We start from the raw sequence: 25535 nt of genomic DNA, 5'->3' as shown, positions 1-25535 counted from the left end.
TATTTTTATTAGGCTTCCCATCGAATGAAAACTCCAGTCAAATACATGACCGGAACAACTGTCCTTCCATTTAATCCAGCAGCATTTGGAGAGGTAGGGCTTGAGCATCTTTGTGTGATGACTGTGAAAGCTAACACCGTACCTGAGCTGTTGTGTCTGACCTTGTTGCTTTATAGGTAAACTTGTACTATGGTTGCAATGTACTGGTAGGTTGTTTATTTTGAAAAACAAGACCTGCATTTGGTAACTAGTTTTGTTTTAGTTTATAATTAACTCGAGGTTCTCTACCCATACCCAGCCCCTATACTGGGAATCAAATGTGGGGCCTTAGACATGCCAGGAAAGTACTCTACTGCTGAGTCAGTCCTAGGTTCCCAGCCCCAGGAAGAGTTTTGCTTGTTCTTATGACAGAACACTTGGTTACTTTGTAGTAAGTTGGATTTAACTCCTAAAGCCAACGTACTATTGAAGTTGCTAGAGTTTTCCAGGTTAGAAAGCAAAATAGGATTTATCACATATTTTAGGAGGATTAAGTTACCACATCCATTAAGGTGAATTTTATGTTTTAAATTATTTAAACTATTAAATAGCAAATAGTCTTGTTTAGAGTAAGAAGATGGGTGGGGCGGAATTCCTTGGTAGACTGTATACTTAGCATCTGAAAGAATATGACTTCAATCTCAGCATGAAGAAGAAAAAAAGTCAAGCTTTTTACTTTCATTAAAAAACATATCTGGATTTGTGAAATCTTGTAATACCTTTTGTTAAATTATAATAATTTAGTTATCATTGAATCTTGCTTCCTGACTTCCATTAAGATTTTGTAAAGTTTTGTGAATAAGGGTGGGGATGTAAAAACTGAAAATTATCACTTTGACGAATATGCCCCAATACTGATTTTTTAAGAAGCTGATACTTTGGGGCTGCAGAAGAGCTGGGTTTAATTCCCAGGACCTACATGCAGCTTATTTAATTCCCAGGACCCACATGGCAACTGTCTGTAACTCCATTTCCAAGGGATCTGACACCCTCACACCAATGCGAATCAAATCAAATCAAATCAATTTTAAAAAAGAAGCTGGTATTTCTCATCCTTCTTGTTTTAGATAGTTCTGTACCTGCGCATGTGCCTGGCTCATAGTGCAGGGGTGGTGCCCACCTCTCAGAGTTTGGCCGATATGCAAGATCATGCTCCAGCCATTGGACGATACATACGGACTCTAATGTCAAGCAGCCAGGCCACAGCTTCATCTTGTAACAAGAGTGGAGAAACCAACCCTGTTCAGATCTACATTGGCCTGCTTCAACAACTGTTAGCAGGTGTTGGAGGTAGGAAGCTAATCATACTAAGAAAAATACTAAAGCAAGTAAGCAAAAAGTTAATTTTACTTTCTCTTCAGTATTTGCCCATCTGCCTTAATGGATAGGTTCCAAACTCATGGTCTCACAGGTGACCCTGGTTAAACTCTGTGGGCCTCAAAATAAAATAAAAAGACAGTAATTTGGGAGAGCTACTTGTAGGGAGAAGATAGTTATATATGCGTATGTGTGTGATGATAGGGATGAGAGAAATAATGGAGGGTTGAGGGTTACACTAATCAGAATATACTATATAAATAGATGAAATTATCAAGGAAAATTTGGTAACAATTTACAGCAGAACTATTCCAACCTTCTTGACTTCTGTAACTAAACACTGACCTTTGTTTACTTTCTAAGCCTACCTGCTTGATCCTTGATATATTTTTCATTTCAGAAAGAAAATGTTGATGTAGATACAGATTTTGTCTTTAATATGTAGAGTGTAATTTTTCGATTTTTAGGCCAGAATTTGTGTTTCAGCAGTAGCATTATATTTGAGAGAAATTTAGGGGTTTCTGTATAGAAAGTGCATTCTCTTTTCATGAGAGTTCAAATGGTTCTAAATTCTTACTTAGGTTTACCAGTCATGTACTGTCTATTGGAAGCTGTGTCGGTGTATCCAGAAAAATTGGCTACCAAATTTGTAGACAAAACAGAATGGATCAAGGTATCTCCTTATGTTTTTCTCTATGAATTCAGATATTTCAAACTAATCGAAACGTTTTGGTCTTCCTACTAGTCTTATGCCTTTCACTGCCTTCAGGACATTTAAAAATTCCCCACAAGCAAATCCTTACTGAAAAGCATGTAGGCTAACATTGCTCATGACCCATCTCCATGATGCTGGGAGACGAATTTAAGAATCATCAATTTAAAAAAGTTATTTTTCTTCTTCAAAAAATAACATTTTATAATAATAGGTATACATATTTTGAAAACACTTATATTATAAATTTACTTGTCAGTAAAACACCTCTTTTCTGTAATTGTATACTGCCTCCTTAAATCTTTTCAATGTTCTACCCTTTTCTTGTTTCTGACAAACATGCAAAGTACATTAATCGTTTTATGGGGGAACCTTCTGTTTTACTTATGCACATAAAACAATGCATTTAAAATGATTTTCTTTCTTTTATAGAAAAGATAGTGCACTGTTGCACAGTTTGTACCTATAATGGGTAGTAGAGCCTGTAGTTCATCTTATAGCTGTGGAGAGAACTCCCATTTATTTTAGCCTCACCATTATCCATTGCATGGTTAATTCTGGATCACGGCTGCTGACCACTTAGGATACTCATGTTTTCATGACTAACTACTATATAATTCTGTTTTTCATACAAGGAAATGTCACACTTTTTTTTTATAGCTAAGAGTTTTATTGTATTTCATGGAAGAGATGTAGTAGTGAGAAGTGTACTTTTATATTTCCCAGATGTGGAGGACATGGTGTCTGTGATGTGTACAGTGCCCAGTTTTCATGCAGGCAGCACTGTGCATGTGGCCAGCTAGGTGGGAGTGCTACTCGATCAGGGTAGCACTGCAAATGTTATCAGGTGTAGCAAGTAAGAATGTAAGTTACATTTGAGTCTTAGATTAGACATTTTAGTGAAAATATAGCCCATACAGTTATATACCTCTGTTGTGCTTTGTAATATAGTTCTTTTTGGAAACTGTAGCTTGAGTTATAGTAAAGTCTATGGATTTTATCTTTAAATGTGAAAAAGGGGATATAGTTTGTCAAGAGAGAATACTTTTGTATTTCTCAAGAAAAAATTTGGTCTCCTAAAAGTGCTTCTTGTTTTTTTTAAAGGCTTTTTATTCTTTGTGAATTTTTTTAATTTAAACTAATCTTGTGAGTATTGATTTCTTAGTAGAAGATAAAAGTTTTCTATGGGGGTTGGGGATTTGGCTCAGAGGTAGAGCGCTTGCCTAGCAATCGCAAGGCCCTGGGTTCGGTCCCCAGCTCCGGGAAAAAAAAAAAAAGTTTTCTATGATCTGAAGAGAGACTAGACTATGAGTTTGATTCCAATGCCTGTTATTTTGTGACTTGTGAACAAAAAATACAGTTTGACTCTTGCATTTTATGGTCTATAGGATATTAATGCTTTTCACTTTATTAAAAAAATTTTATGCTGGATTTTGGAAACAGGACTTTACACATGGTAGATAGGTGTTTTCCCTCTGATCTACAATTATAGTCTCTTTATATTTTTAAATAGTTGAAAAAAAGAACAAAGGACATTATTTCATGACATACAAACTGTAGTTCTCATTTTTTTGGAACCCAGCTGTGTGTTATCTGTGCCTGCTTCTGTGAACTGCAGTGGCACAATGTGGTAGTCTCAGCAGTGACTAGGTAGCCCATCTAGCCTGTTTGCTCCTCCACACAAAAAGATTTGCTGATCTCTATTTGAAATCAAATGTATTTATTTTATCTGTTTCAAAGTTTTGTATCTCTTTATGAAAATGCAGCTACGATTTTTATATATAATTTCAACTCATAAAGTTTTTTCATTTAATTTATCTTTAATTAAAATGTAATTATCATTCCTCCTTCTATTTTCTCCTTGTAGCCCTTCCCATGTTCCTTCCAACCTTTCAAATTGATAGCCTGTTTTTCTTTTATTATTATTTCATATATATATGTGTGTGTGTATATACATATGCACACATACATACATATACTCATATAATTTAATATTTGTTTTTTATGTGTATGTCATTTTAGGGCTGACCACTTTGTATTAGATAACCAGTCAGGGAGCTCATCTCTGAGAGTGGCTAATTCTCCCTCAGCAATCATTGCTTGCCTGTAGTTTTTTGTCTAGGGGTAGGACCTGATACTATTTCCCTCTTGGTGTGTTAGCATGTCTATTGATGTTGTCACTGTTTGCATCTTGTTAATTCAGTCATTTTGAAGAGAGGCAGTCTTGGTATTCTGGCTCTTACAACATCTCTATCCATCAACTGTTTTTGCTATTATGTGAGCTAAAGAGGCAGGAACTATGCTGCAGATGTATCCATTCATGCTGAGTTTTCCCCCACAATCTATTGGTATTTTATTTGCACTATGTTCAGTTATGGTTTTCTATAACAGTCTCCATTGTTCTAGAGAGAAGCCTTTTTGATGAGACATGATAGCTGTACTTACAGTGATAGGGACAAGATTTAGAGTGTGGTTAGAAATTATCCTGGTGTCAGTAGTGCTAGTATATTCTCTTCTAAAGTCTGTGACCTCACCAGTCCTGGGCAGTTGGCTAACTTTCTGGTACCAGGAATAATTTTCCTCCTGTTGAATAGGTCTTGAGTGGTTAGCATGGGTGTGTGGGGACTGCCACTCCTGCACCTTTATGGATAGATGCCTTATCTATCGTGCCAGTCATTGTGATTAATAGGTGTCTCAGCTGAGTAGGACTGCTAATTGTTTCCCTCCCTTTGTAGCTTTCATAGTGCTTTCTGGTACTGTGGAAGCTAGATTGCAGGAAGAAGGATTTCAGGTTAGATCCAGTTCAAATATATTAAGCTTGTTCTTTCATAATTTCATATGCATACATAATTCTTTCTGATGGTTCTCTCCCTCATTCTCCTTTATCTTCCTTTCACCCATATTACCATCCCAGCACCAGCCTCTTTCCCATATTTATTACTTTTGATTTTGCTTTTCGTAAACATTTAATTTAACTGACCATGTGTGTGACCTTTGTATTATAACTCTCCATTGAAGCCTTTCAGAGTATTTTTTGTTTTAAAAAATAGCTTTTGCATTATTTTTTCATGGATACCAATAGATTGAGTGTTAAAATCTATCATTTACTTTTGTACATGTTAGCTGTCAGCAGGACGATGGTTATGATAGTTATCTATTTCTTTTTCTCTTGCTCAGAGCTTGATGAGTAGCAGTAAAGAAGAAATGCGTGAATTGGCGGCTTTGTTCTATTCTGTGGTTGTGTCAACAGTGTCTGGAAAGGAGTTAAAGTCAATGGTAGAACAACTGATAAAGGCCACAAAAGACAATCATGTATGTTATCAGTTTATCTTCTTTGTTATTTAAATAACTTTGTATTTTAACAAAGCACAGAAACTTGCATCTGATATTTAGGCACTGTTATTAATCATAAAGGCAAAGTTTGGTTTTTTTTTTTTTTCATTCCAACAGATTTATCACACTTGAGCTAAGTACTGTTATGGCAAGAACTTAGGAATTGCTTTGCTAGAAAGCATCAGTTTCTGCTTTGAGCCTGTAAGATAGTGAAAAAATATGAAAGTTTGACATTTTTTTTAATACCCTTTCTTTCAGTTCTGAAATAGGTGAATCTCACAGGACCATCTTCCTAGATTAGGAAATTTACTTATAAGGTTGAATTTACCTGATTTTGTTAGATCTTTTTGAGCCTGGGTCTCACTGTGTAGTCCCAACTGCCCCTAGACTTGCGATCTTTCTACCTTAGCATGTTCCACCACATCTCGGCCCCATTCTTCTTCAGTAGACGATAGGGTTTTACAAAATATTTGATAGTACTAGTTTTTAGGTTTCCATTTATAAAGTAAACTTACAAATTCTTCGCCTTCATAAGTAATAATTGAGATTGTGATGATTTAGTCATTTCATTTAACAGATTTTAATTGTTTCTGAAAAGTACTGTTTTTAAGGTACTGTGCACATTGTAGTAGGTAATTAATTGGGAATCCCTAGAACTGCCTGGTGTCCAGAATTATTAGCTCTCCTGCCACATCTCTGCTACCACTTAATCATAGTACCTACAAGAAAGCAAACTTTATTAGTATAGTGCTTACTTGTATTTGAAGATTTTAGCAGTTAGAAAAAGGACTGCTCATTGTATTTTGTTGGCAGTATAGAGAAGAGAAATTAATTACTAGCTATATAGTGATATAAACAAGAAAGTGTCATGGATTGAAGTGATGCTCAATGGGTAAGGACACTGGCTGCTCTTTGAGAGAACCTGGGTTCAATTTCCAACACCCTCATGGTTACTAAAAACCATATGTAACTCCAGTTCCAGGGAGTAGACATCTTCTGGTTTCTGGAGGCATTGCATGAGCATGGAACAAAAGCATACATTCAGGCAAACACTCATACACATAAAATACAACTAAGAAAGTATAAGGACCATAGAGGCTTATTTTAAATGTCCCACAGCTGGAGGTTTTATGAGATTAAGGTACCTAATTCTGGATGTCAGTAAAGATCCAGCTTAATTTCTCAGAATTCTGTTAGAAACTCTTGTTAAAAATTGCCATTGCCTAATTTTGATTCATTGACTTCCAGTAAAGGCCAGAGTAATCATTTTCTTTTTTAGTCATAGGTTTATCAGGGACATTATCCTAACAAGTTATTTCAGTGTATTTCTTCATGTGTGAAAAAGAAACAGTGCTGTTACATTGTTAAATTCAGAGCCCTGAGGTACAACATGGATCTTTGCTTGCCTTGGGATTCACGGTGGGAAGATACTTGGCTAAGAAGAGAGTGAGAATGGCAGAGCAGCATGACCTGGAGACAGATGATGACCTCTTGCCTGAACAAGAGGAGGTCATTCGGAGTGCTACAGAAACAATAGGTCAGTGTGTGAACTGGTTTGCTTGGCTGCTTCAGGTTTTCAATTATTTTAAAATTTTAATATGGTATTTTTGTTTCTTCTTATAGCACTTGTAAAGGCACAAGCTTTTCCATAAAATAATTTCTGTTTTTAGTAAAAATGAAAGTGTGTGTGTGTGTGTGTGTGTGTGTGTGTGTGTGTAAACATGTTTTTATATTCCGGTGCCACTTATGGGGAAAAAACTTAACATTCAAGGACTCTAAGCCTTATTGCCATGGTATCTTACTGTTGCATAATGTCAACAAATGGTCAATCAGAAAACGTTATAGACCTTGATTTTCTGTTGCTACCTTAAATAATTAGTACATAGCCAATTGGTTTAAATCATAAGAATAATTAGTATGTGATTCTCTTGTGTCTAAATATGCTTACAGGTTCATTTTTAGATAGTACATCACCTCTGTTGGCAATTGCTGCCTGTACAGCCCTGGGTGAAATTGGCAGAAATGGTCCTCTCCCGATCCCCAGCGAAGGATCTGGATTTACTAAGCTGCACCTGGTAGAAAGCTTACTCAATAGAATTCCTTCCAGTAAAGAAACAAATAAGGCAAGCCTTTTCATTTCTTCCCCTTGTATAATTCTGTTTCTATTCATAGCTGTATAATCTAACAAGACTGGGTTATTATGATTATAGTCATCTTCCGATATTCATCCATGCACACTGCAGCTAGAGTAAGGTTTTATTAATGTGTTAAAAATGATAAATAAGAAACTTTGATAAACTTAGCATTTGCTTTGGAATCAGGGAGATGTGAATAAACTATTTTGTGTTATCTTTTGACCTAGTTATTCTAATTTAACTCCTTTAACAGTTAGACTTACAGTAAAGTTAAAAATTCATTGAATAACCATTTTTTTTATACAAAAGCTGGTTAATAAAATACTAGTTTCACGATTTGTATAATTTTAGGGCAGTTCTAAATCTTATTTTTCCTACAGCCAGTTTTGTTTGAAGCAGAATGAATAATCTGAGGAAAAGAACAGTTGTAGGTTTTTTGTTTTAAATTTTTTTATTAGATATATTTCTTTACTTACATTTCAAATGTTATTTCCCTTCCCGGTTTCCTGTCTGTAAGCCTCCATCCCTTCCCCTCCCTCTACCCCATATGGGTATTCCCCCCCATACATTCCCTTTACTGGAGGTCCAACCTTGGCAGGACCAAGGGCTTCCCCTTCCCCTGCTGCCCCAACAAGGCTATCCTCTGCTACTTATGCAGTTGGAGCCCAGGGTCAGTCCATGTATAGTCTTTGGGTAGTGGTTTAGTCCCTGGAAGCTCTGGTTGGTTGGCATTGTTGTTTTTATGGGTACAGTTGCAGTTTTTTTAAGTTGAGATAATTGTTTTCATAGACATTAAGACATTCTTTATAATTAAGTACCTGATGTTGAAAGAAAATGATTTAATGAGTAGAAAATATCAGTTTACTATAAGTTAAAAAGATTTTGTAATCTTCTTCTTGGTTTAGCTGTCACTTAAAACCAAAACAGTCACACGTGTCACTTTCTTTTTAACTATCATTAACCAGTCATCATTAGCCATTGATAAATAATACTGCAATGTGCCCATGGAATATGCTATAAGTTTCTCATGTATTAAAATTAAGACTTTAAAAAGATACCATGAAATAGATATAGTTGTCTTTTCTGTGAGATAGCAGAGCACGACTTTCAGAGAGTTGATATAATTGCCTAAAGGATGCTAGGTAGTAGAGACAGTTGGTTCCTGGGTTCTCTGGGCTTGTCAACCACATTTGCGATGTTGGCAGTTTACATGGTAAGCCTAGGGCTTTCTTCTTAGTTTTAATTTTTGAAGATATGGGTCCTTAATGGGCTTAATTTTCTGTTTTTAATGTCTTTAATATAATCTTGTAAAACTGGGTGCTTTTGTGACAACGTAGGCATCAGTACCTGAGACAGGCTGCCTCTTCCTGCCATCTTGGGAGCACTGTTTTTGAAGTAAAGTTTCTGTTTGTTTAAACTTAAAACAAGAATCTGTGCTCTTCCAGATGAAAGAACGAGCAATCCAAACATTGGGCTACTTTCCCGTTGGAGACGGGGATTTTCCCCACCAGAAGCTCCTTTTACAAGGTCTGATGGATTCTGTGGAGGTATTTATATTTTTAGTTATTCAAATAAAATGTGATTTTAGTTGTTTTGTTTACTATGAGATTTTAGAATTTTGTTTTATTAGGAGGTTATTAATTTAGTGTCTATGTTAGCACTCGCATGCAGTGTTCATAGAGGCCAAAAATGGGAATTGGATCCCTTGAAACTGTAATTACAGATGGTCATTAGTTACTGTGTGGGTGCTGGTGACTGAACCTGGGTTCTCAGGAAGAGCAGTCAGTACTCTTAAGCACTGAACCATCTCTCCAGCCCATACTCTTGAGATTTTTTTTTTAAAAATTTAAACATTTGTTTCTTTATCAAATATTTAATTTTGAGTTTTAGCTTTAGGTTTACTACTGTGTTAGATATACATAGCTCTGTAAATTGCATGTCTGGGAAAGACTCTAATTGTTTTTGAGCGAACCATGGTGTAGTATAAGTAGAAGAAACCACTTAGCAATCTTTGGGGAGTGGAGACTGGTTCTCTAGTTGTTCTTGAGTTGCTGATGCCTAATGTGGGGACAGAACTCTAGGTAGTGAATTGTAATGTGTCTTAGCATGACCTAATCTTTTCTCTACCACATTAGAGGTGATCCTTCAGATTTCCTCATACATACTTTGTATGCCCACCTGTTTGCTCTGACCCTCTGTAAACCTTGTACTTCCATTTCAGATTATTGTTATGCTCCTTGAAATAATTTTTCTGACACTTAAACTGTTAGATTCTTTTGGAAACCTTTTCATTATGGCATCATCACACCTGACTGTACTCGGAAGGCAGGGTCTGCTTTGCTTATCATTACACAAGTATCTAACAGTGTGGTTGCAAAGGTAGATTCTCATAAATCTTGGTAGAAGTGTGAATGGGAATGTATTTGCATAGAATCAGGAGAACACTAAAAGGAGTGTGCGATTGTGTCCAAGATGTCTGGTGTAATCTGCTTGGAGGGGAAGTTACTACTGAGCCCTGAAGGATGAGAAAGGGGATAAATGTTAGTTGAAGATAAAAGATGTAAGGATTGAGATTACTGAGTAAGAGAACTGGTATTGAAGTTCAGGCTTAGAGTCTTTTGTTTCTCCTCTGTTGGAGAGTAAATCCAGGGCCTTGCCCATACTAAGCATACACTCCCCTGCTGAACTGCTTCCCAATTCTCATGTAATGTTTTCAAAGTGAGTTATACTAATATCATTATCATCATCAGATGCCTGATGTCTTAGTTACTTTTCAACTGCTGTGACAAAACACTACAGCCAATGTAACTTGCAGAAGAAAGTTTATTTGTGGCTTACAGTTCAGAGTGTGAGTTCATGACTTTCATGGCAGCAGGCAGACAGGTAGGCATGGCACTGGAGTAGTAGGTTGAGAGCTCATGTCCAGATCCACAAGTCCCAAGTTAGAGAAAGCTGACTTGGAATGGCCTAGCTCCAAAACCTACTCCCAGTGACACACTTCCTCCAACAAGGCCATGCCTCTTAATCCTTCCCAAACAGTTCTACCAACTGGGGACCAAACATTCAAATATATGAGCCTACGGACTAGCCTGAGTCACTGAGTTAGTTTCAGTGTGGCAAAAGAATGAAAATAAAGCTGAGAAGTAGGGTATCAAGCAGCTCTTTTATCGAAATGGATATTTCTCTTATTAATGGGTTTCACTTTCCTTCCTTGTAGGCCAAGCAGATTGAACTTCAGTTCACTATTGGTGAAGCCATTACCAGTGCTGCAATAGGAACTAGTTCTGTGGCTGCCCGAGATGCCTGGCTGGTGACTGAAGAAGAATATATACCTCCTGCTGGTATCAAATACTTACCTAATTGATTTATAGTTGCTGAGTGGTTTCTTCTCTGTTAGTTGCAAAAGTAATGTTTTCCCCAAATATTGATACATGCCTTACTAATTTGGTCTGCCAAGCAGGATTAAAGAAGATTGAGCATAGCTGGGCATGGTGGTGTATGCCTTTAATCCTAGCATTCAGGAGGCAGAGGCAGGAGGATCTCTGTGAATTCAAGGCCCGCCTAGTCCATGTAACAAGTTCCAGCCAGAGCTATGTAATGAGATTCTGTTTGGGGGGAAAAAAGGAAAGATTGAACATGAAAATTAGAACTTCCTTAGACTCTTTTATCTAATTCTTTACTACGTAAGGAGACTTCTCTGTCCTCTGCCAGTCCTGGAAGTACATTACAATTTAGTTACTGCATCATTTGAAAGAAAATTTTGAGCATATGTTAACAGATACTAAAATCTCAAACTAAAATGATGTATGCTTGAAATCCCAGCACTTGGGAAGCTAAAGCAGGAGGATTACAAGTTAGAGGACATGTGGGATATATAATGAGATCAGAGCCAGTCTGGGCAACACAGTGAGACTTTATCTCATAAACAAAGCAAAACAAAGCAAAAACCAACAACAAAAGAAAAAAAAGAAAACCAAACAAGGTCTAGTGAGACCACTCAGCAAGTGCTGCCAAGCCATGGCCTGAGTTCTATCCCTGGATCCACATGGTGTAGAAACAACTTTGGCAAAGCTGACCTCTGACCTGCACGTGTGTGCTGTGGCATGTGCTCTCATGTATGTGCACATATGTGTACATGTACACAGAAATGTGAATAAGCCTAATGTTAACAATTAAAGAAGAAACAACAGAGCAAAACAAAAAAAAATCCGAAACATAGACTCAAATAATTATTTTAGTTGATTTAAATTTAGAATTGAAATACATTTTATTATTGGACCAGGATTTTTGGTTTTACTTTTTAAAGCTAAAAGAAAAGTCAGAAAGCATATGTATTTTATCTTCTTAGTTGGGAAAATTGAATAAGAATATTTTCATGGCAACAGTACTATTGTGGATTGTATCCATACTGAAAACAGTTACTGCACTTAGTCTGAAGTTAACATCTAACAGTGCAGTGTCTTCTTCATTTCTTGTTTGGTGTCTGTCATAGAGAGACTGTAAAGGAAACGGGGAAACAGTTTTTCCAGTAGTAGTAGGTACCAGTAGTAGTAGGTACCAGTAGTAGTAGGTACCAGTAGTATTAGGCAGGATGACTGTGACTGGTAGAAGCCAAACTAGCTGGCCGAGGCTTTTGTTTGGATACATAGACAGTAAAACAATAATGGGGAGAGACAAATGTGTCACAACTTGAGGAGAAAATGAAACCCAATGATATTGTTCAGTTTTTAGCTGGAAATTTAGAAATATTTAATAAAGAAAAATTGCCGAGATTGAAGAGACTAGGATAATTTTTATCCAATAAAATTTGAATAATATGAGATTATTATTCAGATATTTATTTGAATAATATAAGAAGATTATTTAGCTTATGTTAGCTTCTGGACATTCTTGGTCATTTGGATTTTAACATTGGGTTATTGTGTGGTTGTTGATTTAAATATGTTTTTTTAAAGAAAATTATATTTGGTTATTTTAATTGTAATCTTTCTTTGCTTATTCCTCAGGTGCCAAAGTGAATGATGTTGTCCCATGGGTTTTAGATGTTATTTTAAATAAACATATTATCAGCCCCAACCCACATGTGAGGCAAGCAGCCTGCATCTGGCTCCTTTCTCTTGTGAGAAAGCTAAGTACCCACGTAGAAGTGAAGGTGAGTTTCATAAAATTCATTGGATACGTGATGAACTCTGTAAGGATCCCGAAGTACTTAAGAATTGAAAGCAGGAAGAAAGTAGATCAGAGTTGGAATCATTGAAAAGTAGCAGAAGTTTTGAAATAATTACCATGTGAAGCACTAAAGGATGGTGATCTGATTAATACTGGCAAGAAAATGATCTAAATGCAAAGATGTCGAGTCAGAAGGGCTAAGAATGAAAGACTCATATTGGGACAGTGGTTAGACTGGACTGAGTGCTTAGACAACCTGTGTGTGGTACAACCTAAGACAATATGGATGCCTGGAAAGTTGACCGCATAGAAAGGGTCATGACTGCCATGATCCTTAGACTCTCTGGCCTCAATGGACAATAGCAGTGAGAGTCTTGTTTTCTTGGAGAGGTAGGATTTCAGTGCTCTAATGCCTGTTCTTTTCTTCCAGTCCCATCTTAAAGAAATCCAGAGTGCATTTGTTTCTGTTCTGTCAGAAAATGATGGTAAGTTGTTGGTAAATATTTGATTTGTCACCTTTATTTTACTTATATTTAATTTTAAAAGTGTGAGTGAATGAATTATAACACAAAAACTTGAGCCATGTGACTAAAACAAAACTAGCCACATGCCTTTAATCCCAGCATGTGGAGCTAAAAGGCAAGGAGGATCATGAGTTCTAGACCATCCCGAGTTATATATAGTAAGGCTCTGTCTCTACTACAGAACTGCAATAAAATTAAAAAATAAAGATAATTGTATTAAGGTGAAAGCCAACACTAAGTACCACAGTACTATCTTCCCACTAACGTTCTGAAGTACAGGAAATAGACATTCATTCTTTTACGCACGTTAGAACATCTACAGTTTTACATTTTTTAAATGCAGCTGAGGCCTTAACATTAGTGTTAAAGTTCTTCTATTTTGGATTACTTTTCCTTTTCGATTAAAGCCAGCAGAACATGTTATATGTTAGAAATTTAAATAATAATTTAAAAAATCTTATTTAAAACACATGGACTAGTATTGCCTCTATTTTTCTAAAATTGGATATGGATGTCTTAAAATCCTAGGAGAGTATATTATCTCTAATATAAACAGTATATGTAGATATTCTGATACTGTGGCTTTTATAGTGACACTAGTTCATTGGCATTTTATTAGTTTTTGGTCATGATTCTCATCTTTATTTATTGATGATGCCTTTTCCACTAACTTGATTTAGGAAAATAAGAGTACTTCTACTTTTTATATCTTTACTTTTGTAGAATTTTAGAGTGAAGAGAATACTTGAAAGAAAGTAAGTGGCCAGGAGACAAATTTCTTTTAGAATAGTATAATTTTGTCTACCTTTTTTGTAGAACTCAGCCAAGATGTCGCCTCAAAGGGGCTCGGGTTGGTTTATGATCTGGGCAGTGAGCAAGATCAACAGGAGTTGGTGTCTACACTTGTAGACACACTTAGGACTGGCAAAAGGTACAGTGCACCTCAAATTTCAGCTATGAATGCTTTGGACATTGAGGATGACATATGGAAGAAGAAGAATTCCACCTTCTGCTTACTAAGCCATTGCATATAAATGATTGCAAACGGTTTAATTATCCCGATGATTACTGTTAACTTTCAGAAAATGTCAAAATTGAATGGTCTTATGACACAGCATTGGATTAGAAAAGCATTTTAATACTTTTGGTAAAAAAAAAAAACAGTTAAGATGTGATATGAAGAAACTTGAATGTCATTCATAGTCTGATGTGGATGATTACATGGAGGGAGATTGGTTTTGTAATTGCTTGCTGCTTTCTGTGACTCCCTTGAGGAAAGGGTAGTTTTTATGTGTGATATATTGGCTGTAATTAATTTGTGAAATTTTTTGTTTATATTTGATTTTAGAAAATTTGCAGTCTGGTATGAAAGAATAATTTTATATATTATATATACTAGACACAGGTTTTATCAGTTTGCAAATGGATTGTATCCCATTGTTGTTGGTATGGAAAATTTGAAGCTAATTTAAATTCTTACTGATTTGTTTTAGAGTGAAACATGAAGTTTCTGGAGAGACAGTGGTATTTCAAGGGGGTGGCCTTGGCAAAACACCTGATGGGTAAGTGTGCTAAATCTAAACACATTGATCAACTAAGGGAGTATAGGAATGTTGTTTGCTGATGGATTAAATAAAAATGGCCTGGAAAAAACCCCTACTGTCTTAGATTGGGTTTTACTAGGCTTTAAGATAGAGATTTATATGCTGCAAGTTTATTGGAGAATACCATTAGGATTGTCTTTGGGAGCAGTGAGCCAGGAGACTGCTGGTGACAGAGGGAACGTTGATCTGAAGCCATAACCTCACTAGATTCTTGAGGATCTTCAAGCTAGGATCACGTGAACCTTCATGGCTGTCTGCTTTGAGCCACAGAGCCTGGCCTTTCGGCTTCCTTCTTAGGCCTTTATGCCTGTTCAGTGAGTAATCATTTGTGACAGGCTGCTCAAAGACTAAAGTTAGTTCTCAGAGACTGATACTAGGTCTAGAACTGTCTGCTTCTAGGAAACTGAGTCCTGAGTAGATATCCTACAGTGTAGAACTACATTAAATTCATCTCAATTTTTTTTTCTGGAGATACTTTTTGTGTTTGATTAGTCTGCTAGTTTAATATTTCAAATTTACTTTGGTGTTGTCCCTCTTTCATTATTATTATTTCAGTATGGTTATATTGTCATTTGTTTCCTCTAAGAATTGTCAGATAATTGCTGTCTTTCTGTGACATTTGGAACATGAGAACATTGCAGGTGGTTTCTCTGTCCTATGCTATTCTTTATCTTACTGTTTTCACATTCAAAGTTCTTTTTATTTGCTTGTTTTTCTAAATTTTTCTGAGCTTTTCTCTTTGTTTTCTTCTTCCTCCTCTCAACTTTTTGGGTGGGTGAGGTCTCATTATCTTATCTTTGTTGTTCTTGAACTAGTTGGCTCAGTTGAATCCTCTGGTACAATTACAGATGTACAAACCACTTCTTTATGAATTTTTAAAAAGTGCTAATGTTTCATAAAATGATATACCTAGAGGATATTTAACATAGTGATATTTTCTAATCACTCATGGTTATGAGAGATTGCATACAACATGATGAACTTTCAAGGTGTCTCCAGAGCTACCAAGAGCTTCACTTCCGGGGAACATGCAGGCACATTTTAGGTATCGTGCTCGTGACTGTCAAGTATCAATCCGGTTTACAGTTGGAGGCTGTAAGGTCCATCATAGAAGGGAAGGAATGCGTGGTTGCAGGACTCTGCCTCCTCACCCCTTAGCAAAATAGAAATTGAGATTGGACAGGAATTGGAACCGGACTCTACCATCTCAAAGCTCACCTCTTAGTAACCTCCTTCCTCCATACAACAAAGATCCACCTCTTACAGATCCTGCAACCTTCCAAAAGAGCAGCCTGAGCTGGGAGCCAAATATTCAAACACTTGAGCCTATGGGAGGTATTTCCCATTTAATTTGCAATAAATAGGTGTTTACCAGCAGGAAGATTCAGGAATTATTGATAACTGAGGTGTATGACTTTTTATATTTTCCTCAACCTAGTTTTCAGTCTCCTCAGGGATTGTGGTATTAGCAATGGAGGGGAATACAGTTTAAAAGAGCCCCTGCAATATTGATGCTGAAATTTAAATCAGGCCAAAGTAGCTACAAAAATATTTTATTGTGTGTTTCTTTTTGTTTGTTTCTAAGTCAGGGCCTCTCTACATACAAGGAGCTTTGCTCTCTGGCAAGTGATCTCAGTCAGCCAGATCTGGTTTATAAGTTTATGAATCTGGCAAATCATCATGCAATGTGGAACTCCAGGAAAGTAAGTTGTTACTTTATTTCATTTCTTTCTTCACTTTTTGCTGGAGAACAAACTCAAGCTGTCATTGTATATATGACAAGTGCTCTACCACTGAACTTTATACCCCAGCTCTTACTGAGTTTTTAGTTTTTTACTTTAAAACCAAACTTGTTACATTAGCCATGTAGAGCGAGTTCGTGTATAGTTAATTTTGAAAATCTGTGTCTGAGAGCCAGATTACCACATTAGCCATTATTTGGTAAAGCTGGAATACTAAGTAATGTTCTATTTAGGGATAAATTTGGGAAAGAATATTTGAGGCCTTTTTGTATTTAATATGTAAACATTTGATTATGGCAGTCATGTATAAATTAACCTTTATTATTTTTAGGGTGCTGCTTTTGGTTTTAACGTAATTGCTACCAGAGCTGGAGAACAGTTGGCTCCTTTTCTGCCTCAACTAGTTCCTCGACTTTATCGTTACCAGTTTGATCCCAACCTGGGAATTCGACAGGCTATGACAAGCATTTGGAATGCATTGGTCACCGACAAATCAATGGCAAGTATCTGTGAACCTGTTTGCTGAGGAAAACATGGTAGCTTGCTTGTGGCACCACATAGGATTTAAACCAAACACCTGCTGGCCCTTTTATATTTCTTTGCTTTTCACTGCTTGTTTGCTTTTTTCTTTCAGTGATGCTGTTCACTGGTTGGACAGATAGTTAAAAGAACATTAGTACGTTCACACAAATGGAGTATTGTATGTTCATAAGGACCACTGATGCCATGGAGAATGAGTCTCAACCTATGCTTAAAGAGTTATTTTAGTTGGGGAAGACAGACAAAAGAAATCAACAGAACCAAGGAAATATATTATTATATATTGTATAAATATATTAATATATATATAACATATTCCCTTGGTTCTGTAATCTGGCTGTTGATTACATTCAATCCTCCTTTCAGATGTGAAGGTTTCTTGAGAACAACCTCTAAATACTGTTGTCCTCTTAGCTTTCTTTTTACTAACCACTGGGCATATAAACAGTCCATTTACTGTAATGGTATTACTCAGTTCTGTACTGGCTTAGATAGGACATGTACTCCATCCATGTTGCAAATCGAATTTCCTGCTTCATGTCTTCACTTGACTGTTCTTTACATGTACTATGAATATAACAGATCCAGTCAGAAGCTGAAAAGAAAAGACAAAAGACACATTTCCTTTGTTCTCACTGCTCATGTATTTGTCCAAGCCAGACAGCTTGATATCACCCCCCCCCCTTTTGTCTGTGTCTTATAATGCCCAGAATCCCACATCAAATTTAGCAGTAGTTTCTGTTGATTCTGCTTCTATCAAATGTTCCTTGAATCTGCTCCAGTCCCTGAATTCTTCCTTTTCTTCTCTGTCCTGTGTTTTATTATCCACATAGCAGTAAAAGTGGTTTTTAAAATTACAAATTGGATTTTGGTTAAAATTCTTAAATGAATTTTTTCAGTTCATGTTTCCCCCCAGTATTGGAGTTTGTACCCAGTCTCTTAAATGTGCTGGGCAAGTGCTCTTCCACTGACAATACTCCCCTTAAAAACACCTATTTTCATACAAGATCTCGATCTGTTTCAGGCTAGGTCTGAACCTTTGTGTTTGCCCTCATCCTCTCGAATATCGTAGGTTACAGGGGTGCGCAATTACTTTTAGCTCGCAGCCTACTGTTATTATTAAATTGTTATCACAAAAGCTTAGATCAAACTCACTTTCCTTCTGAGCCATTATCTAATATTTATTTTTGTACCAAGTGCAGACCAGTGAGATACCATCTTGCCACTGAAGTCCTGTGTGATAGAGCAGTGCAGTAATGCGTTGTTGGATAGGGTTTAACCTCAAGAGGGTGCTGTAGGAGCAGGGGAGAGCCAGTAGGCCAGGATTCTCTGAGTGCGGTCACTCCGAATCTCTATGGACAAAGATTGCACATGGAAGAGAACTGAGAGGTATTATATGTGTGCCAAGGAACAGAACTGAGACTAATAAGAAACTTTTGTGACAAGATGAGTCACAGTGGGCATTGTGTTGTATAAAGCCCAAGTAATTAGACTTCATTCTCATGCACCATGGAAAAGAATCATCTTTCTTTACATTTTTAAGTTATTGGAAAATAGTAAGAGAGTTTCAGACTGAGAGGCCTACGGTCACTTTTAATTAAAAAAAAAAAAAAAGATCAGTGTTGTTGGAAGGCAAATAATTGGATTGTTAGATTTTACAATTTTCATTTTATCCTTTTGCTTTTATTAGGTGGATAAATATTTGAAGGAAATTCTTCAAGATTTGATTAAAAACCTTACCAGCAACATGTGGCGAGTTCGAGAATCCAGGTATCACTTGGAAACTTTGATTAGCCAGATAGAGCTGGAAAATTCCCCTTCAACTTTCTAAGGATTTTTTTTTAATATGATGCAACAAAAATTAAGTTAAAACCATCATATTTTTAGTTGAGTTCTTTAATTATTAAACTCTACTCACTTTGCTTGAGTAGTAGTAGTTTATATAAGTATGAAATTAAAAATTTGTGAATCATTTGTTAAATTGATAGACATCAAGTTGTATAATTTCATGGCTTTATATTTTAGAATGTATTTATATATGCAGTTTGTACACATTAAATGCTTGTTATGTACTTGGTGATGTATTGGTTTATCATTTAAAGGGATAGATTTGATATATTTGAGGTAATACTAGAATAATCATGATTGTCTTAGGGTGAGAGGTTAGGACTAGAAGTATAGGTAGGAGTCTGTTATTGTTCAGTATGACTGTTTGATAGTAAAATATTGGACTTGCTTGATCATATATTTGAAATCAAGTTTTTATTTTCAGCTGTTTAGCTCTGAATGATTTATTGAGAGGAAGACCTTTAGATGACGTCATTGACAAACTTCCAGAAATGTGGGAAACACTTTTTAGAGTACAAGATGATATTAAGGTATTAGAGAAATAAACCTACATTTATATATATTCGTACATATTTTTAAAGTGGAATCATTAAAATATACTATAGCTTTTTAAAATGTATTTCAAAATTCCCTATCTTGATAATTTTGGGAAACTGTTTTATTTCTAAATTTCAGCTTTCATGTATATGTCAAGTTAAAAGTTTGGATATCTTTATTTGGGTCTAAACTGAACTGACTTAAAGTGATGGCTACAGCCTGCCTTTTTCAATAGAAATTTCATGATGATGTTGGATTAGGAGCAAATCCCCGTTATGAAGTAATTCATAATGACTAAAGTTTATACTGTGATTAATGCCAAAGTATCTCAGTTTCCTAGGGTACCTCACTTGCTTCCTGGGATCACTGTAAAAGTGTTTAGGTGATTATTTTGAAAGGAAAATATCTAAGCTATTTTGGAGATTGTTATTTTATCATAGATGGATGCTGTTGTCGCGGTCCTATGACCAAGGCAGTCTGTCAAGGTCAGATTCTGGGTAGAAGAAAACATTTACTTGAGATAAAGAACAAAGAGAAGGAGGAAGAATCTGAGGCCTGGTAATCCCCTTCAAAGGCTTGCTCTCAGCGATCTAGACTTTCTTCCCCTATTACTAAGACTGTAGAAGTGCCTTTCCTGGGACCCAGCCGCTAGCATGTTATCTTTTGAAGATAAGCAACTAAAGTTGGATCTATACTAAAGGATCGAAAGCTGGACTAAGTTTGAAGCTATTTTGACAATAGCTTAAAATTAGGTAGACGACTAAGCTTGTCTGTCTTGTTGCTTTATTCATCAGGAAATTTTTTGACCAATAGCTATTTTTTTTACATGGTCAAAAATAGATCAAACATATATGTTCTTTAATGGGCTAAGAGTCTAACAGAACAACATGTATCTAAACCCGTTATTGAAGATTATGCTATTTCGTATTCGGATCTAATTAGAGAATGGATGAAAATGAGTGCTGTCTAGTACGGATAATGGCAGGCTTTTTCCATTTTGTAGGAGTCTGTACGGAAGGCAGCAGAGCTAGCTCTGAAAACTCTGAGCAAGGTGAGAATACTCATCTCACGGTGGGGAACAGGAGGGTGGGGTTCGGTTCACCATAGACTGGACAGTGCTTTTTTTTTGTCATATGAAGTAGTGTTTCCTTGTAATTGGCTTCTTGTGTAGTTTACTACTTTTAATAGCGAATAAGAGAGTGGGTCTCAATATACTATGTTTAGTGTATATATGTAGTGTACCTTGAAAGCCTTTTACTTTTGGCTCTTTAAATGGTGAACATCTGCAGGACTCCATGAGAGATATGTGTTTGCTTTGACCCTGAAGAACACATGGCTCACTTAAATGAAGCCACATATGCCTTTCCCAAATTAAGAGGGTGACAAGCTTTTTGAAACTAAATAGTCTGCCCCTTGGACTTAATTTTGTAATTTACACTCTAATTGCCTAAGCCTTATCCTCTATCACATTACTGAGTAGTAAAAGAGTACATTTTAAATCCTGATGCCTTTCATGTCTAGGCTTGTGTTCTTTACCACAATGTTGTCCTGCAACCTGCAGTGGTGAAAATGGTTACACACAAGCACTTTAAAAAAGTGCTCTCTCAAACATTTTTCATCATATTTTTAGCTCCTTTGTTTCTCACTATACAAATTAGAAAGTCAAAACTTAAAAGAATAGAATATATTATCAGATTTTCTGTTTAGATAGAGCAGTCCTCTAGGACTTAGTACTGGTCATTCCTCTATTTCCCTATAGCCCCCACAGTGGCATAGAAAGTAGACTCAGTTTTTATTCCCAATAGTGACATAAAAAACACTTTGTCAGAGAAATGCTTTAATAGTTGTGAGGCCAGCTTCACTAATGTCCCTGCTCTTTGTATGTGAGGTTTGTGTGAAAATGTGTGACCCTGCCAAAGGAGCAGCTGGCCAGAGAACCATTGCTGTCCTCCTGCCCTGCCTTCTGGACAAAGGAATGATGAGTCCTGTGACGGAAGTCCGAGCCCTCAGGTGTGGTTTGGTTGAAGTGAATGTATTGGAATTAACTTAGCTTCTAGCCAGTCTTGTAGAATATGTGTTTTCTTGAATGTTAGATCACTAAAAATTTGAAAATGGATGGAGAGAATCCATTGAGGTAACTTAAGCCTTTGTGAAAAGATGTGGGCCAGAGTATTGTTATAGCCATACCTCCCGGGGACCTTGATTTTGACTACTATTCTGAGTTGCATATATTCTATTGGCATTGGCCCTTTTCCTTAGCAAACACATATCTTCCTGTTATGCCACATGTCTTGAGGGGCTTGCTTGTTGAGCATAACTTACTGTCCTTGGTAAACTAGTCTATATGGTGATGGTTAATGGCTTCTAAGTCTACCAGCTAAAAGGCAAATGTGGAACTTAGTGATGGTTCAGGCTTTCCAAACTTGAGCCCAGTCATGACTCTAATAGGGTAAAATGACTCAAGAGGATGTGCATCCTGATGTAGTGGGATAGGATATATTCAGCCTTGCTTAAGAAAGAGCCTTGTCTGGTTTCAGAGGCAGAGTCCACTCATATTAGATATATATATATATAGTAGCCCAGCCTGGTCTCAAACTAGTGATTCTCTGGCCTCATACATCATATTTTTAAAATAATTGAACCTTGTTTTAGTCTACACATATGTATAGGGGATATGTTAAATAGCACAATTTGAATGGAATCAGTGAGGTTAAATGAGAAAACAAGAGAAAGATCCTGGTAAGGTTTCAAGAATCAAGCTGGGTATGATGGCACATGCCTTTAATTCCACTACTTGTGCATAGAGGCCATTAGATATCTGTGAGTTCAAAACCAGCCTGGTCTAGATAGCAGGTTCCAGGTTAGCCAATGTTGAATAGAGTGAAACCTTGTCTGGAAAAAAAAAAAAAGAAAAAAGAAAAAAGAAAAAAGGAAAGGAAAGGAAAGGGGGAGAGGTGGGGGAAGCTAGTTTGAGAATGGTAATGGATAGACTTTGAACTCTGAGTTTGGATTCCAACAGACTCATTTTTTTTCACTCCTCTATGTGTTATGTGTGCTTGCTTAAAAATATCCATAATTGCCAGATGGTGGTAGTGCATGCCTTTAATCGCAGTGCTTGTGAGGCAGAGGCAACCAGATCTCTATGACTTCGAAGCCAGTCTACAGAGCGAGTTTCAGGACAGGCTATTCAGAGAAACCCTGTCTCAAATAAAACATTGCAAAACAAATCTGTAATTTTTTTAAGTGCCAAGAGATGAGAGAACCTGGGTCCAGTCATAATCAGAAACCCCACTTTTCAGTTGCCAGGATTAGGCTTTGAACCATGAGTGTATATCTGAATGCAAGTGCAGAACATCCTCATGATTAGGTTGTAGGCCTTCTTATTTGTGAAGGGATTCAGACAATGTTTTCTGTGTGTCCAGCATTAACACTCTTGTGAAGATAAGCAAAAGTGCAGGAGCCATGTTGAAACCACACGCACCCAAACTCATACCAGCACTCCTAGAGTCCTTAAGTGTGCTGGAGCCTCAAGTTCTCAATTATTTGAGTCTCCGGGCTACGGAACAAGAAAAGGTAGGTTGATAGCAGGAGGTATATTTGTAAGTATTGCTAAGGTATGATCACTGTTAAGATTTGTTCAGTGCCCATAGATAAACACTCTATGCAGTGGATTTTCTTTGTTTTTTAGATTTTTTTAAAGGGGGAAGGTCCTGTTCAGCATATATATTTGTTAATCAGATAAAAATCAACAACTTATTAACATAATTTTAACAGTCTAAAAATTATTTTTATACTTTTTATGGCTGGATATATATCTAACCATCTACAAAATGTCGAAGTAAAAATTTATTTGTAGACTTTGATCTAAAGTTGCTCTGCTTTGTCTTTGATAGTTATTTTTCAAAGGTTGTATATGAGTCATTTATTGAGGAAAAATTAAATCAACCTGGAAGGGTAGGAAGCAATCCCCTAGAGTCTCCTCTATGAACAGTTTCCTGGGGGATTTTAAAAATTCTTTCATACTTATAAGTCAAAAAAGCCCCAGATAATCCAATTTAAAAACAAAATCAGACTTGAGGATCTTTTCAAAATCTGTCGATTGCCGTTTTGTCCTATTAGTCTTTTCCTTATAGAAGCTTTTCAGTTTCAAGGTTCCGTTTATCAATTGTTGATCTTCGAACCTGAGCCATTAGTATTCCGTTCAAGCAGTTTTCCCTGTACCAATGTGTTCAAGGCTCTTTCCCACTCTCTCTTCTGTTAGATTCAGTGTATTTGGTTTTGTGTTGAGGTCCTTGATCCACTTGGACTTGAGCTGTGTGCAGAGTAATAAACATGGATCAAATTGCATTCTTCTACATGAAGACCAGCACCATTTGTCAGAGAAGCTTTCTTTCTTCCATTGTATGGTTTTGGCTTCTCTGTCAAAGATCAAGTGTTTATAGGTATGTGGGTTTATTTCTGGGTCTTTAACCTGTCTGTTTTTATCACTATTTTTCTGTAGTACAGCTTGAGGTCAGGGATGATGATTCCCCCAGAAGTTTTTTTTATTGTCGAGAATTGTTTTGACAATTCTGGGTTTTTGTTTTTCCATCTGAAGTTGAGAATTGCTCTTTCCATGTCTGTGAAGAATTGTGTTGCAATTTTGATAGGAATTGCATTGAATCTGTAGATTTCTTTTGGTAAAATGACCATTTTCATTATGTTAACCCTACTGACCAATGTTCATGGGAGGTCTCTCTATCTTCTGAGGTCGTCTTCAATAATTTTTGTTCTTCAGGGACTTGAGGTTCTTGTCATACAGATCTTTCACTTGCTTGGTAGAGTCACACCAGATGCTTCGTATTATTTGTGGCTATTGTGAAGGGTGTTGTTTTCCTAATTGCTTTCTCAGCCTGATTATAAAAGAAGGCCACTGATTTCTTTCAGTTAATTTATATCCAGCCACTTTACTGAAGTTGTTTATCAGTTGTAGAAGTTCTCTGGTAGAATTTTGGGGGTAGCTTATGTATACTATCATATCATCTGCAAAGAGTGATATTTTGACTTCTTCCTTTCCAATTTGTATCCTCTTGCTCTCCATTTGTTGTCTAATTGCTCTGGTTAGAACTTCGAGTACTACATTAAATACACAGGGAGAAAGTGGGCAGCCTTGACTTACCCCTGATTTTAGTAGGATTGCTTCAAGTTTTTCTCCATTTAATTTGATGTTGGCTGTTGGTTTGCTGTACATTTCTTTTATTATGTTTTGGTATGCGCCTTGAATTCCTCATTTCTCATGAAGGGGTTTGGATTTTGTCAAAAGCTTTTTGATCACCTAATGAGATGATCATGTGTTTTTTTTTTCTTTTATTTATATAGTGGATTACACTGATGGATTTCCATATATTGAACCATCCCTGCATCCCTGGGATGAAACCTACTTGATTGTGGTGAATGGTGTTTTTGATGTATTTTTGGATTTGGTTTATGAGAATTTTATTGAGTATTTTTGCATCGCTGTTCATAAGTGAAATTGGTCTGAAGTTCTCTTTCTTTATTGGGTCTTTGTATGGATTAGGTATCAAAGTAACTATGGCCTCATAGAATGAATTAGGTAGTTGTCCTTCTGTTTCTATTTTGTTAGAATAGTTTGATTATTCTGTAATTGCATTTTTAATTTACTGGGGTATAAAGTCTATGTATGTTTTATTTCATTCTTTTTAATTCATTCATACTAAAGTCAGGTGATTACATTTTGTACGGAGGTTTTACAAGAGTAAAGGCTATAAACCCCCTTTTTTCTCTATATCTTTGATAATAGTGAGTAATTGAATATAATTGCATTGAATTGAATATAATTGAACAACATCAGTTTTATTTTGAATGTCTCTTTTATATATGTTGTCCATTATCTTTTTATACTCTCTTAGCTCCAGCCTGTTCATCCCCTCCCACCTGCCCAAACCGAGACCTTTTGTTTGGAACACTGTATCAACTGAGCTAAATTCCTAACTCTTGGATCTAAAGAGATATCATAGCAATTAGCTACTCTTATA

The 25535-nt window shown here is 36.4% G+C and overlaps 1 protein-coding gene across 4 annotated transcripts in view; it reads left to right on the top strand.

Moving 5' to 3' along the window:
* Ecpas (Ecm29 proteasome adaptor and scaffold) overlaps window positions 1–25535 on the top strand; it is a 110629-nt gene that overhangs the window by 66632 nt on the left and 18462 nt on the right. For all 4 annotated transcript variants that reach the window (XM_056985549.2, XM_056985548.2, XM_056985546.2 and 1 more), the window contains 19 exons: window positions 13–93; window positions 1107–1329; window positions 1938–2029; window positions 5246–5380; window positions 6776–6938; window positions 7352–7524; window positions 8982–9083; window positions 10754–10877; window positions 12543–12688; window positions 13136–13190; window positions 14046–14160; window positions 14723–14791; window positions 16419–16536; window positions 16907–17074; window positions 18806–18885; window positions 19388–19493; window positions 20504–20551; window positions 21389–21510; window positions 22923–23073. In XM_056985549.2, coding sequence (XP_056841529.1) covers window positions 13–93; window positions 1107–1329; window positions 1938–2029; window positions 5246–5380; window positions 6776–6938; window positions 7352–7524; window positions 8982–9083; window positions 10754–10877; window positions 12543–12688; window positions 13136–13190; window positions 14046–14160; window positions 14723–14791; window positions 16419–16536; window positions 16907–17074; window positions 18806–18885; window positions 19388–19493; window positions 20504–20551; window positions 21389–21510; window positions 22923–23073 — 2271 coding nt within the window. The remainder of the gene's footprint in view (window positions 1–12; window positions 94–1106; window positions 1330–1937; window positions 2030–5245; window positions 5381–6775; window positions 6939–7351; window positions 7525–8981; window positions 9084–10753; window positions 10878–12542; window positions 12689–13135; window positions 13191–14045; window positions 14161–14722; window positions 14792–16418; window positions 16537–16906; window positions 17075–18805; window positions 18886–19387; window positions 19494–20503; window positions 20552–21388; window positions 21511–22922; window positions 23074–25535) is intronic.

This window comes from Rattus norvegicus, chromosome 5 (assembly GCF_036323735.1).
Source record: "Rattus norvegicus strain BN/NHsdMcwi chromosome 5, GRCr8, whole genome shotgun sequence".
NCBI classification, from domain to species: domain Eukaryota; kingdom Metazoa; phylum Chordata; class Mammalia; order Rodentia; family Muridae; genus Rattus; species Rattus norvegicus.
Note: the sequence above shows the minus strand (reverse complement) of the source record. Positions and strands in the feature narration are given on the sequence as shown.